The 13846-nt window shown below is 34.5% G+C and overlaps 2 protein-coding genes across 2 annotated transcripts; both read left to right on the forward strand.

Annotated features, from left to right (window-relative positions):
- Positions 1–1959: 1959 nt before the first annotated feature.
- On the forward strand, positions 1960–7038 carry LOC139843348 (guanosine nucleotide diphosphate dissociation inhibitor 2). The gene is made up of 13 exons (XM_071833426.1): positions 1960–2204; positions 3203–3265; positions 3352–3435; positions 3534–3641; positions 3738–3910; positions 4460–4571; positions 4660–4740; positions 4906–4968; positions 5070–5171; positions 5368–5492; positions 6177–6387; positions 6472–6546; positions 6789–7038. Exons 1-13 carry the CDS (start codon positions 2118–2120, stop codon positions 6837–6839), a joined length of 1335 nt encoding a protein of 444 aa, XP_071689527.1. The 5' UTR covers positions 1960–2117; the 3' UTR covers positions 6840–7038.
- Positions 7039–9013: 1975 nt separating this feature from the next.
- LOC139843349 (ankyrin repeat protein SKIP35-like) lies at positions 9014–13603 on the forward strand. Its single transcript, XM_071833427.1, has 5 exons — positions 9014–9154; positions 9318–9347; positions 9477–10443; positions 11226–11658; positions 12562–13603. Exons 3-5 carry the CDS (start codon positions 9839–9841, stop codon positions 13354–13356), a joined length of 1833 nt encoding a protein of 610 aa, XP_071689528.1. The 5' UTR covers positions 9014–9154; positions 9318–9347; positions 9477–9838; the 3' UTR covers positions 13357–13603.
- The last annotated feature ends 243 nt before the right edge of the window (positions 13604–13846 follow it).

Genomic DNA, 13846 nt, shown 5'->3' on the forward strand with positions numbered 1-13846 from the left:
TTAATTGACGTGCTCAAAAAGAGACTCTAGAATAGATGGTCACTATATGTTGTTTGTTTTCGGGGCATCAGTTGTTTGATTCTAAGGGCTGACTATTTTTGTCGTCCAAAAAAAAATTGACGTATTCACAAATAATATATTATATATTTATAATTTTTATTACCGAAACCCGCAAATCTTGCGGGTCTTAAGCTAGTTTGTCTTTAATTTAAAATAATAATAATAATTATGCTTAAAATATATATAAAAAGTCAAAATCCGTCTTGACTATTTTTTTAAGGTTTTGATCGTTTTTACTATTGTCGACCGTTGTTTAATCATTGACCTTTATTTACCCGCTTTTAGATCCGTTACGATGGTACACAAGTAAATCCGTTGCGACGAAGGTCTCAAATGTTTTTTACTTACTGCAAACACTGATATTCTCGCATGTCACTAGTTTTTTTTAGCGCATCATCCCTAGAAGTATTATGAGACAATTTATAACCATGACTGTGACGTTACATGCAGTTTTGACACTTTTTGGTCAAAAAATGCAATCTGACTCTGACTGGGCAGTGTCAGTTTCTGACATTTTATAACCACAAATGTCAGTTAATCAGTAGGGTCCATCTGTTTTTATTTTTACATTTTATTTATATAATTTAACACATTATTTAATATAACTAATAATAAGATAAGATATTCATTAATAATAAAAACAAAATACAAAGTATTAAATAAAAGAAGTAATACAAAAAAAATTACAATCTAAAAATAATAAAATTAAAGATTACATAATTAAAGACTAACATGTCGAAATGACGTTGGAAGATTCCAAATATGCTCGATTAAATCTTCAGTGAGTTGGTCGTGCACCGCTCTATCCCTTAATTCTCTTGTGACAATGTCTTGATCACGTCCTCTATTCCTTACTCGTTGGTCGTGCTTCTTCTCGTGTGCACTATATAATCGTGCAACATTGGTTGATGTGGGAGATCTCATGTATCGACTTTTATATATATCAATAATATATTTACAAAAGTTGTCTAAACATATTACTGATGTTTGCTCACTCATACGTAAATATTCATCGAGAGCATCATGACTCAATCCATAAGCTAACTGACGTATAGCCGAAATACACTTTTGTAAAGTAGTAAACGACTGCTTACCAAGCGCATCAATATGCTTTCTAGAAGAAAAAAAAATGGTCAGAAATATAATTACCATTAAATGTAGTTATTCCTTGCGCTATACGGAGAAATAAATTTATGCGCATACGAAACCGCCTTTTAAATTTCTTAGCCGGAAAAACGGGTGCGTCGGCAAAGTAATCGTTCAACAATCGTTGCGCTGCCGACTCACCATCTATCGGAATGTTTCCGCAAACTCTAGGAATACGAGGAACGGACTCGACTTCGAACTCTTCGTCCAATTCTTGAATAAGTTGGATAACACGAACATCCTCCGAATCGGAATCGAAAGCTAGTAAATATGATGCCATAATTTTTTTGAGTAAATTGTATAAATATTGAGAGAAAGTTGATGTATTTGTTGTGTAAAAATGAATAAGAAATGTTGTATTTATAATTTATAATTGAAATTAAATAAAAAAAGAAAAAAAAAAAGAAAAACGGCTAGAAAGCCGTTGGACAACGGCTACAGACACGTGACCCAATAAAAAACTGACACCCGTAACTGACCCCTTTTTCCGTTGCTAGTCCAACTAACGCCCGTAGGTGATGAAAACTGATGGCGCGTTAACATCCGTCATTTTTCTTCAGCTTGTGCCACGTAGGACTACGGAGCAAACTCACGCCTAGTTGGTGGTTGGTGATTGGTGGTCTGAGTAGTAGTTAAAAAATTATTGTCATTTCATTTTTCACGAGTCAAACACAACTTAAAGGACTACTCTTGTATTACCACAAAACTGAAAGCTAAATCTATATCGGTCTACTTATATTCCACCACGACGCAAGGCATCTTCTCTGTTTTCCTAAAATAAATAAATATAAATTTTGCAGAAGACACGCTTTGGACTCTGATTTGAAGAAACCCTACCTCCTCCATTCACTTCCATTTTCACTTAATCTATTTAACGATTTCTTCAAATCACTGATTCAATTCGCTGCAATATGGATGAAGAATACGACGTCGTTGTTCTCGGTACTGGTCTCAAAGAATGCATTCTCAGTGGTCTTCTCTCCGTTGATGGTCTGAAGGTATAATTCTCAGTTTTTTTTACTTAAATCGCGCGTCATCACTCTTTTTTTTTTTACTGATCTCTAGTTACAGAATTTGTGATTATCTAGTACTTATTAGTTTATTTATTGTTTTAGTTATGAACATGTTATTATAATTAGATCTGTGATGATCGGTTGATGCACGATATATACTAATTATATATAGGTATAAATTGAGAAAATGTTAACGGAAATCATCTTGTTTGCATCTGCGTAACCTAGTTTGAGTCATAGTTACTGTAATTGCTTTCTGTAGATGTGTATATTGTATATATTATGTTACTTATTATGTTGGAAAGCTTTAATAATAATCAGGTGGATTATGATATGAAAATCGCTGCATTATATGATGAAGCATTTGCAATTTTTTAATTAATACTAGCAGTTTGATTGGATAATGATAAAATTTAATTTGTTTATATGGATTGATGTTGATACCACAGTTGACAGAAACTGGAATTAGTTAAATCTGAATCAAATTAGATCTGTACCTGTGATTGTTTACTGTTTAGGTATGGGTGCTGATATAATGAGATATAGTCTGTGTGTTCATTTTTGTATTAAGAAACCATTTATAAGATTAGGTTGTTATGGATTTTTGAGTTTTGAAAGGTTTAAATTCAATTAGATCAATGGTTATTCAATTTCATTTACTAGTCATTCGAACGATACATATAATGTAATTATATAGGGAGTTAAAGAATTAACTGGTGTTAACTTTCTTTTTTAGTTTTCTTTTGTATTGTTCTAATGAGGTTTAATATCTATAAAGTAGGGATTTAGTTTTATGATAATTTTACTGTTTATTGAGAGAATTTTGATAAACATATCACTTGGTATTAGCGCATAGTGTTTTGAAGTGTTGAGCTACTAGTATTGTTGGAGCGGTTGCATATTTATAAGAATGTTATTCTATTTTTAGATTAAAGTTTAGGACTTCTCTTGCTATTGGCTAATGACGTTTATATGTCATTCAGGTTTTGCATATGGACAGAAATGATTATTATGGGGGAGAATCCACATCACTTAATCTTATTCAGGTTTTGCTCTATTAACCTCTTATCATGATACAAGGTATAATGTACATCTTCATGTATTACTAATGTGAACAAATTTAAATCTACAGCTCTGGAAGAAATTTAGAGGAAGTGATAAGCCTCCTGCTGATTTAGGCTCTAGCAGAGATTACAATGTGGACATGATCCCTAAGGTATGTATCTATCTATCTATCTTGTTACTAGTTTTATTTACTATGCTATTACAGTTTTGCCATTTTATATTGTTAACATGATGTTTATGTATGTCAAGTTTATAATGGCAAATGGGGCTCTTGTACGTGTCCTCATTCATACTGACGTCACAAAATATCTCTACTTTAAAGCAGTGGATGGCAGTTTTGTTTATAACAAAGGAAAGGTATGATGTTGCTATTTATAGCTGCAAGTTTTCTCCTTCCTTTTTAACAATCATGTTTCATTTTACATAGCTTATAATTTGTCCTGAACTGCATAGGTGCACAAAGTTCCTGCTACTGATATGGAGGCCCTCAAGTCTCCTCTCATGGGGATTTTTGAGAAGCGCCGGGCCCGCAAGTTCTTCATATATGTCCAGGACTACAATGAGAATGATCCCAAAACACATGAGGGGATGGATCTCACACGAGTGACAACTAGAGAACTTATTGCGTATTATTCTATTCATTACCTCTATCCTTCACATATTTTTGTTGTTATATATTTTCTTAATTTTTTATGCACAAGGATTTATGTAATGTCGTACTAGATGTATGAAATTGAAATTTAATATTACAACTATTTTTTTTTTTACAACAATGATATCTTTCTAGTTCAATAAGAAACACATATAGGTTTCTTTTATTGACACAGTTCAGCACCTTAAAATTTTGCTATGCTAATATAGATGGGAGTATGTGCTAATAAATCTTCAACATCTCATCAGCTAACAAAAAAATAAATATAAGATGAATTAACAATTTTTTTAATAATGCATGTGTGAGTTCTATTTTTCTCCATCTTTAGGGTGGCATAATGAACGTTACATGCTTATGAGATTGGTCAAAATGCTTTATATTGCTTTCTTAGATGAAGTTATTTGGCTGTTGTTACTAGTTTCTTAGATTAAATTGAGATGAGCTATATGAAAGATGGGCTGATGTAAAATGTATTATCATCTTTTTGCAAAAACTCCCACTAATAATATCGTATTCTTTTCAGTAAATATGGTCTGGATGACAACACTGTGGATTTCATAGGCCATGCGTTAGCTTTGCACAGAGATGATCGCTACTTAAATGAACCTGCACTGGATACAGTCAAGAGAATGAAGGTTTACACACGCTGTCAGTTTGTGTCTATTTTTTATTTTAAATTTAAAATCTTTGAAAACTAACTCATTGAAACTTCTTCTGCACTAGCTTTATGCTGAGTCACTCGCACGTTTTCAAGGTGGGTCACCTTACATTTATCCCCTGTATGGTTTGGGCGAGCTTCCTCAGGTACATCTTTTTTGACAGTTATCATTATATCTTTCTTTCACACATGTGCCTCCATTTGCTTGTTTATTTTGTTGCTTAATGTGCTTGTGAATGTAGTAACTTAGCAATATGCACCACTTTCAAATTGATGAAGGTGTTATAATTTACTTGTATCATATTTTGTAGGCATTTGCGCGGCTCAGTGCTGTTTATGGTGGAACCTATATGTTGAATAAACCTGAGTGCAAGGTATCCTATATTTTGTCTTTTATTGATTTTGTTTTATGAGTTCTGGCCTTTAAAAATAGTAAGAAAGGTCTCACAATGCAAGTTAATGTTACTAATACCAGGTTGAGTTTGATGAGGAAGGCAAGGTTTGTGGTGTCACCTCAGAAGGTGAAACAGCCAAGTGCAAGAAAGTTGTTTGCGATCCTTCATATTTGCCTAACAAGGTACACTTTTTTCATAGGTCACTAGTACTAAATTTTGTATATTCATATAATTACGTTTTTCTTATCTAACCATAGTAGCATATTTCTCAAGTCCAAAAGTAACTAGAAGTGGTAAACTCTAAAAAACCAGCTTGGTAATGCAGATTGTAACCAAACAAGAATGTGAAGTTAATCAATTAAGTATGGTTTTTGACAGGTGAGGAAAGTCGGAAAGGTCGCTAGAGCAATTTGCATTATGAGCCACCCTATTCCAAATACCAGTGATTCACACTCTGTGCAAGTTATTCTTCCACAGAAGCAGTTGGGTCGCAGATCAGACATGTGAGTTTTAAGATGAGATCCGAATAATTATCTGTTTATAATTAATTAATGTTTTAAATATGAATATGAATACGTATGTAGGTTTTATACAACAATAATAGTAATAAAGAAAGGATGCAGGAAATTTTAGACATGACAATTACACTTCGTTGCCTTAAAAAACTATTTGACATGTTCCACACATTTACCTATTTCCACTTTAATTTTTTTTTAGTTTTAGGCCTGCTGAAAAATAAACATTACCAAAAGCAACTCATTTCATGTTGTTTGGGTATGCATTTTGAAATTTGATTGTCTGTTTTAGATAATCAGAATCGTATAATCAGTTGTAGCTAAACATGTTATAATTTAGTAGTGTTTGGATTTTATTATGATGTTTGATAACGCAATAATCTAATAATATGTTTTTTAGGTGTTTGGTAAATTAGATTATTCGATCAATTAACAACTAGGGAGGAATTAGACGGAAAGAGTAAAATTGATTATTACGTTTTGTTGCAGTAAGGGGTGACCTACTTTTTTATTTTCATGTTTTGATGTTTTGAGTTTCTCAAATTGTAATATCTACAATTTTAAAAACGTAATACTCTAATAATCTTATTTTAAACGCAAAGCCAAACACCCTCTAAGTATGTCCAAACTACCATTTCAACATTAAACGTTTACAAAACTTCTACTCTGCAGGTATCTCTTTTGCTGTTCATACTCCCACAATGTTGCTCCAAAAGGAAAGTTCATTGCGTTTGTATCTACCGAGGCCGAAACTGATCAACCTGAAATCGAATTGAAGCCAGGGCTTGATCTTCTAGGGCCCGTTGATGAGATCTTTTATGATATGTACGATAGATTTGAACCTGTGAACGAGCCTTCTCTGGATAATTGCTTCATATCCACCGTAAGTTTTTCGTACAGATCTTTTTTTTTCACAATTTATCTGAAATAATATATGGTTTCGTAATTTATGTCTCATGTTTAACAGAGCTATGACGCCACAACTCACTTTGAGTCAACTGTAATTGACGTGCTCAACATGTACTCGATGATAACTGGAAAGGTATGAAAATATTTATCTATCATAACTACTTTATTTCCACTTCTGCTCATTAGTCATTACGACTTGTAAATTTTGATTCTTAGCATGGGCAGTATAATGAATGTGTCCTTACGGTTTGGGTAATGGGTGAAAAGTGATAATTTGTGATGGGTCCAAACTGGTTTGATCTATGATCCTAAAAATATGTTAAAATTAGTACCCTTAATTTTGAGGGTTGTTTCTAACAAGTGTTACCTTTGTAGGTTCTTGACCTGAATGTAGACTTAAGTGCTGCAAGTGCTGCTGAAGAGTAGAGAAACTTTGGAGGTGTGTTGTTTTTAAACATCTATAAGGCTCTCTGACAATGCTTGTGTGGTGAAAAGTTCACTTGATATTTTAAGTTGTATTGTTATCTTTCTGGATATAAAACATATATGCTCAAATGTTTAAGGAGGTTGGTGTCTGTGTACTTTTGTGTAAATGACTTTGGGTGTGTTCCGCATCCTTGGTGTGTCACTATTTGCAAATCTTATGTCATTCGCGTCTTATTTCTGAAGAGTTTGTAGTCACGATCCATCTGAGGCCGAAACCAGATCCAAGGTACTAGAACAATTATCGGGTTACCTTGACGGGTTTTGTTTGGCCTGAAAAGTTGAATTTGAAACAAAACAAGCACTGAAAAAAATATATGGAAGTCTTGAATGTCATTCATTTTGGTTTGTTCTTCACGAAATATGTGGAAGCTTTTAAAATTATAAATTACTTTTTATGAAATTACGCTACTTCAAAATGGAGTCATTATTTTGTAGAACACAGAGTGATATTCGTACACCACAAATTCTTATTCAAAAAACATAAACTGTGCTATGATGTCGTACGCTATAACATCGTAAAACATGTAATAAAAGTTCGTGATCGTGAAATGGATGGAACAGTAACTTTTGATGAGCCAACAAATAGTTCATTGATTATGGTTTTGATGTTTGTATTTGTAATTTATAAGCAAAATGAGACCTGCTAAAAATTATTGTGTTGTTTGTTGAGCTTCAGGGTTTTTTTTTTTGTATACAGTAGTTAAAAGTTCGTGATCGTGAAATGGATGGAACAGCGTTATGTTAGAATTTCTATTGTCTCAGCCTCAGGTCTTCTCGAAATCAATACTTCGATAGGGGTATAACCGTCTATTGTATTGTATTATTTTAGGCTTTCTTGTTGTGTGCTGAAAGTCTAAAAATTGTATTAAATACAGTACTTCGTATGATATTTTATTAAATAAATCTTTTGAGGATAGAATCTTTTTTTTTTTTCCTTCTTTTTTACTTCAAAAAGAATCTTGTTTTTTTATTCGTTTGAATAAAAAGATATAATGTGTAGTCATTTCCAGTTTCTGTTCAATGCATCTTGATTCTTTGAGTAGACTCATTACCAAGTGTATGAAGTGGAACTTGATTAGATTTTATTTGCCTTGCAACTTGCAGTCTATATATGAGTTTTTAAATACTGCTTGTAGTATTATATCACTATTTCTTTTCTTTCTTTTTGAAATATGAAATTAAATATTCAAAAAATTAAGGGAAATTAACAAATATACATTTTTGTAAGTGTTAGAGTAATATACATTTTTTTTTTTCAAAAAAATTGATAATATACAACATTCAGTCGAACACTTTCTTGGTCTACTACATGATGGTCGACCACAAGAGTGTGCCTGTAGTCGATCAAAATTAAAACATCAACAAGGAGTTGGTCGACTATGTAGTCTACCAACTCTTTGTTGTAGTTGACCAACTCCTTGTTGATAGTTGGTCAACGACATAGTCTACCAACTCTTTGTTCGACTACCGTGTTTCACTGTTCAACTACATAGTGTATCAACTCCTTGTTGTAGTCGACCAACTCTCTGTTGATGTAGTCGACCAACTCCTTATTAACTAAATTTTTGTGGTTGACCACAATATGATGTAGTAGACCAAGAAAGTGTTGGACGGAATGATGTATATTACAAATTATTTTGAAAAAAGTGTATATTGTCGTAACACTTTGAAATAAAGTGTATATCAGAACGTCATTCACTACATAATTTTTTTTTTGCGTATATATCATTTTTTATTTTCATCTATAACTACTGTAAGCTCGAGTTCACAAACTCCACTAGATCATTTTTCTTCTTGCGTTTATTTCATTTTAATTATTTTTGTTGACATATTAGTTAATATTTTTAAATAATTTACATTTACAATTATTTTTATAAGAAAACAAAAACAAATATATAACTGGTTGCAAATTCATCTCAACAAATTCTTTTTAACCTAAAATCAATATAAATCTAACCCATTAATTTCACCAAAACCATTTTTACCACAAAATAAACCATCCACAAATTTCACCAAATATATAAATACTTATTTTCTTGTTAAAATACACAAACAAAATTTGGGCGAGAAAACAACAAAAGGAGAGGAGAGAGAGAGAGAGAGAGAGAGAGAGAGAGAGAGAGAGAGAGAGCAGTGGGGGAAAGGTAAAGGTGAGGCGAGAATCTCATTTCCAGAAATTATACAAAAATAATAATTTAAAATACCTCTCTCTCACCCACACAATCGCACTCTCCTTCAAACCCTAATTCAATCAGGTTTATTTTTATTCTCATTCTTAATTCTTAATTCTTATTGTTGTATTATTATCAATAATCAATTAGTTATTGATTGTTGTCGATTAATCTATGCTTACACGATTCTGTATCTATAGATGATCTTAACTTCATTAATTTTTCGATGTTAATTTCATTTTTGCAGATAACGTAAATTATCAGATCGATGCGTTAGGTAATTTATATTTTCTTCTCGAATCAACGGTTATATGTGGGCGATGTTGATGATTTTTGATGATTCGTAGGATAAGGTTGTTAATTGATTGATTGACTGATTGATTGATTGATTGATTGATATTTTTAGGTTTCTTGCTCGTACCGTTGCAGCTCGTTGTACTAAATATTCAGGCTTTGTATATTTGTATGGATGTAAGCGTATTGTTTTGACGAATTTCGATATACGTTTATGGGGATCTATGTTGTTGTGCTTGATGTTTTGACCTAGATCAAATTGGGAAGATATCGTTTTGTTGAACTAATTTCGGATCCGTTTACTGTTGGTTGTTGGGAATTGTTTGGTGAAATGGAATGAATTGGGATTAATTTAGTTGTTGATTGGATAAGGTTGAGGATATAGATTGAGATGAATTCTTCTGCTACTGCTTCTTGAGGTTGATTTTGGAATTATAAACCATTATTTGGGAACGTCAGAGGTGGTGGTGGAGAATGGATAAAAAGAAAGTTGTGGAGGATGTGGGAGAAGAGGAAACAATGTTTTTGTTAGGGAATCGAACGGGCCATGAAGATGTGGCGGAACATGTCGATGAAATGGAAACTGATGAGGATAGGATAGATGATTCTGATGATGATGTCGTAGTATTTAACTCGGGTGATGAAAATGTGGTGTTTTCGAGGGAGGAACCGCTTGCAAGTTGTACTTGTAATGATGAAAGTAACCTCAAATCTAACTTGCGTGCTACAGATAAATGTTTACAAGAGAAGAAACTTAGTAGACAAGATAGGATTGAGCTCGGGCGTTTATTTCAGGGTGCGGTTAGCTCTCATGACTGGGAACTTGCAGAGAGTTTGATATCTCTAGCTGATCCCCAAACACTTAATGATGCTTTGTGTATTTCGTTGGATTCAATATGGTTTTTGAGTACCCATCATGAGCTTGATGGGATAACGGGGTTGATTAACACCATAATATCAAATGGTGCTTCTGACTTCACAAGGGCAGCTCTTAGGACCTCATTCTTAGCTTCATGTGTCTCAGCTTGCCAAAATCGAACAATGAGTCTTGCAGACACTGTCTCTGTTATGGCACAACGGTAATCCTTTTTTTGCCTTTGACCTGCTTTTTACTTTGGATTGATAATCATTTGAATCCTTTTTCAACCCATCTTTCTACTGGTTTTCTTTACTTAAGAGTGTTGAAATGTCCTATTAATAACTCATTATGTTTAGTTAAGATGGAAGAGCAGTTACATACCCTTGTTAAGTTGTGTGAGTAAGGTCGATCTTTGTTCAGTTGTATACTTGTATCACAATATCTGCCCTGCTAACATAAATGCTTCATTTTCAGTGGCATGATAATGATAATGTTTTGTGTGTGATTGTTGCAAAAAAAAAAAAAAAAAACTTTCATACTACACACGTCATTTATACACCCGTCAATCCCCAAAGTGAACATCAAAGTTCATCTGGGAACGTCTCTTATCAAATTGCAACATCCTTCCTATTGCATTAGACTATTGTAGTGATCACTTCAGTTTTGGTTCTGAATCTGACATTACTGATGGTATTTTGAGATGTTGGGGGTAATAGTCAACACGTTTATGACTTATCGAACTCTGTGATTCGAGTTGCATCCTTCATGGCTAGCTTTGCCCCTAACTACCAATGATACAAGGACTTCTTACTGATTTTAGCATAACAGGGACTCAGCGAGTTTGTGTGCACGGGTAATGCTTTTATGTACACCAAAACAGAAATAACATAAACCCTCCTTTATTGTTTACTTGTATTGTCTTCGATCGATCAATTCTAGTTTTTATGTAGATTTATTAATATTACTCTTGACTGAGAGTGTAATAATGCATTATGTGTGCAGCTTGCATGAGCGGCTGCAAGAGTGTAACGGGGATGAAGTTTTGAAGGCTGAAGCTGGTGCTAAAGTCCAGAAATTTACTGAATGGGCATTGAAATGTATAGGTTTTCATTCTCGTTGCCAGGGGAACAAAGATAAGGTGAATCAGAACTCTGCTGTTCAGGTTCAATTACAGTTATCAGCTTTCAAGACCTTCTTGGATCTTGCTGGGAATCACCTAACTGGAAAGGACTTCACAGAGGCATTTGATGCAGCTTGTTTCCCTCTTACTCTTTTCTCGAGTTCGTTTGATCCTGGCTGGGCGTCAGGTATGTCAGCAACAGCTGTTCAAGGGTTGCTTGCCATGCTAGTCGAAGGTGGTGCAGATAATGTTAACCAATGCTTTCTTGAGGCCTCACGTTTTGGTAGCACAGAGCTCGTTCGCATATTATTGCAGGTAATCAAACATTTCTACACGTGGGGTGTAAATTTGGAGGTGGCAATATGGGTAGGTTGGGTAACATCGTTAACATGTAGTCTTTTAGTATATGATGGAACAAATTGGGCATGAGTGAGCTGACCCACATACATTTGTTAATATTACATGCTATCAATAGGTAATATGTTAAATATGATTTCAGAATTTTTTTTGAAATAACAGGGTTGTATGTATCAGAACACACCTGGCCTGTTACCCAATGATAGCTTACTTATATTCGACCCGTTTGAAATAATATGCAACTTAAATTAGTTGAAGTTGTAAAACTTGTGAAATCGTGATCATGCATGCTGCTTGTTACATTAGTTGTAATGTAGAGTTGTAGACACAACTAAAATAAGTTTCCAGGAAGTTTATTCTCATTGTTTCACAATAGCTTTTGTACATGTAACAAGGGTTGTAAAAGTCGCCGGGGACGAGTCGGTCAGCGGGTCAGGAACTTGGAGGGACGAGTCGGGACGAGTCAGGCATTGACCAACATTGACTTTTACTAATAAATAATTCAAACATATATATTTTACTCACAAATATATCAAACATAAAACATAAGTATTTCAAACATAGAACAAAATCATTTCAAAAAATATTAAAATTTTGACCTAACTTGACTTTGACTGACTCAGCCGACTGTGGCCCGGCTTTTTAGCGATGAATGACTATTTAGTTGTTTTTGGGTGAAACGGGACAGGCTAGTCATAAAACCGACTCTTCAGCTGACTCAACCGACTTTTACAACAATGCATGTAACAGATAATCTGTCTCTTTTAGCATATACGAGTACTTTGGCTTAATTTATTTACTCACTTATTCATCCCTTTGCTCTTGTGATCCCTCTTTTTCAAATTGGGAGTTGACTTTTAGATTGCTCAAAGGAACAGCTTGGATGTAGACGTTGACCTGGCTTTAGGTTTTGCTTCACACTACGGCAAGATTGGCACCATGGAATGCTTAGTCGAAGAGGGAAACGCAATGGCCTTTTTAGGCCCGTTAATGAGAGCAGCCGAAAGAGGGTGCATGCAGGTTGTCCAATGGTTTGTCAAACGAGGCTGCAGAGACATGGAACTTTGTCTAGCCCTAACTGCCGCCACATCATCCAGTCAAGTCCAAATTGCCGCCTATCTCCTCCCACACGTCCCACAACACGTCCTGGCGGCTCTCAGTATCGAAATCCTTAAAGCTGCCGGTGAAAGATCCGGCGGGTCCTTTGACGGTGTCGCCTTTCTTCTTCAATCCAATTTTCTTGGAGACCCAGTTGCCACATATGCAGTTGCTGACGCCATATCGAGGTCAGATGATGACTCAGTTGCCCCCGAGCTTCGTGACTTTCTTCAAGAACATTGGTCCGAGGCAGCTTTCTTTGATGGTTTGAGACAAGGTCAAATCCATTACTTCAATCTGGTAAGTATCTTGAAATGGGGCGGGTCGCCCATAAGTTTAATGGATCTACCCGGCCCATTAAGGGTTGCAATAGCGTACCTGCCACTGTATAGGGAGTGTGTAAAGGCAGGTGGTTGTTTGTTGTCCCAGCAACATAGGGGACAATTGGTGGAAGCCGCTAAACGATTGGGTGGTGTAGTGATGGAGGAAGCGGGCCAGGGACAAGAGCTTCTGGCTGTTTTAGAGAAACATCTTCCTTCATTTTTGCTACATGCATGAATATGATGAAAAATGATGTTAAGAAATTTTGGATCTTTGTGGATCCTCTTGAATCTATGTCAAAATGATCATGTAGAAGTGATATGACAATAGAGATTTGTGAATCTTCTAGCCATTATTCGCTCTTGTAAAATTACATGTTGGTGCTTGCATCAATCCTGACCGACATAGCTTGAAAACTGAGCCTGGACTGGACCCTGGCTATATTTTGGTTTGGTTTGTCAAAAATTATAAAAAACCTCGTTCTGGACCAAACCCAAACAAAGCAATTTTATTTTATTTTTTTTTTTTTCATGAAAAAAAAAAACTAGAGATACTTTCTAAATTTAATCTAGAGGAACTAGTGAAAAAGTTTAGAGCTTTTGAAGAGAACAATCTTTATCAACAAAATATAATTTGCCATTTCTGACAGGTATCTAGCTAAAAGGTCGTTATATCCGTTGAAAATGATTTTTGTTATTTATAGATCTTGTGTAATGGGTCAAAATTA

This window comes from Rutidosis leptorrhynchoides, chromosome 4, assembly GCF_046630445.1.
Source record: "Rutidosis leptorrhynchoides isolate AG116_Rl617_1_P2 chromosome 4, CSIRO_AGI_Rlap_v1, whole genome shotgun sequence".
NCBI classification, from domain to species: Eukaryota; Viridiplantae; Streptophyta; class Magnoliopsida; order Asterales; family Asteraceae; genus Rutidosis; species Rutidosis leptorrhynchoides.

What these genes read in the sequence shown, in the direction of transcription:
- LOC139843349 (XM_071833427.1), top strand. Translation starts at nt 9,839, where the DNA reads ATGGATAAAAAGAAAGTTGTGGAGGATGTGGGAGAAGAGGAAACAATG. An exon ending in GTCTCTGTTATGGCACAACG is followed by an intron (nt 10,444 to 11,225) that starts GTAATCCTTTTT and finishes TTATGTGTGCAG; the next exon opens with CTTGCATGAGCGGCTGCAAG. An exon ending in TCGTTCGCATATTATTGCAG is followed by an intron (nt 11,659 to 12,561) that starts GTAATCAAACAT and finishes GTTGACTTTTAG; the next exon opens with ATTGCTCAAAGGAACAGCTT.
- LOC139843348 (XM_071833426.1), top strand. Translation starts at nt 2,118, where the DNA reads ATGGATGAAGAATACGACGTCGTTGTTCTCGGTACTGGTCTCAAAGAA. An exon ending in ATGTGGACATGATCCCTAAG is followed by an intron (nt 3,436 to 3,533) that starts GTATGTATCTAT and finishes ATGTATGTCAAG; the next exon opens with TTTATAATGGCAAATGGGGC. An exon ending in ATACAGTCAAGAGAATGAAG is followed by an intron (nt 4,572 to 4,659) that starts GTTTACACACGC and finishes CTTCTGCACTAG; the next exon opens with CTTTATGCTGAGTCACTCGC.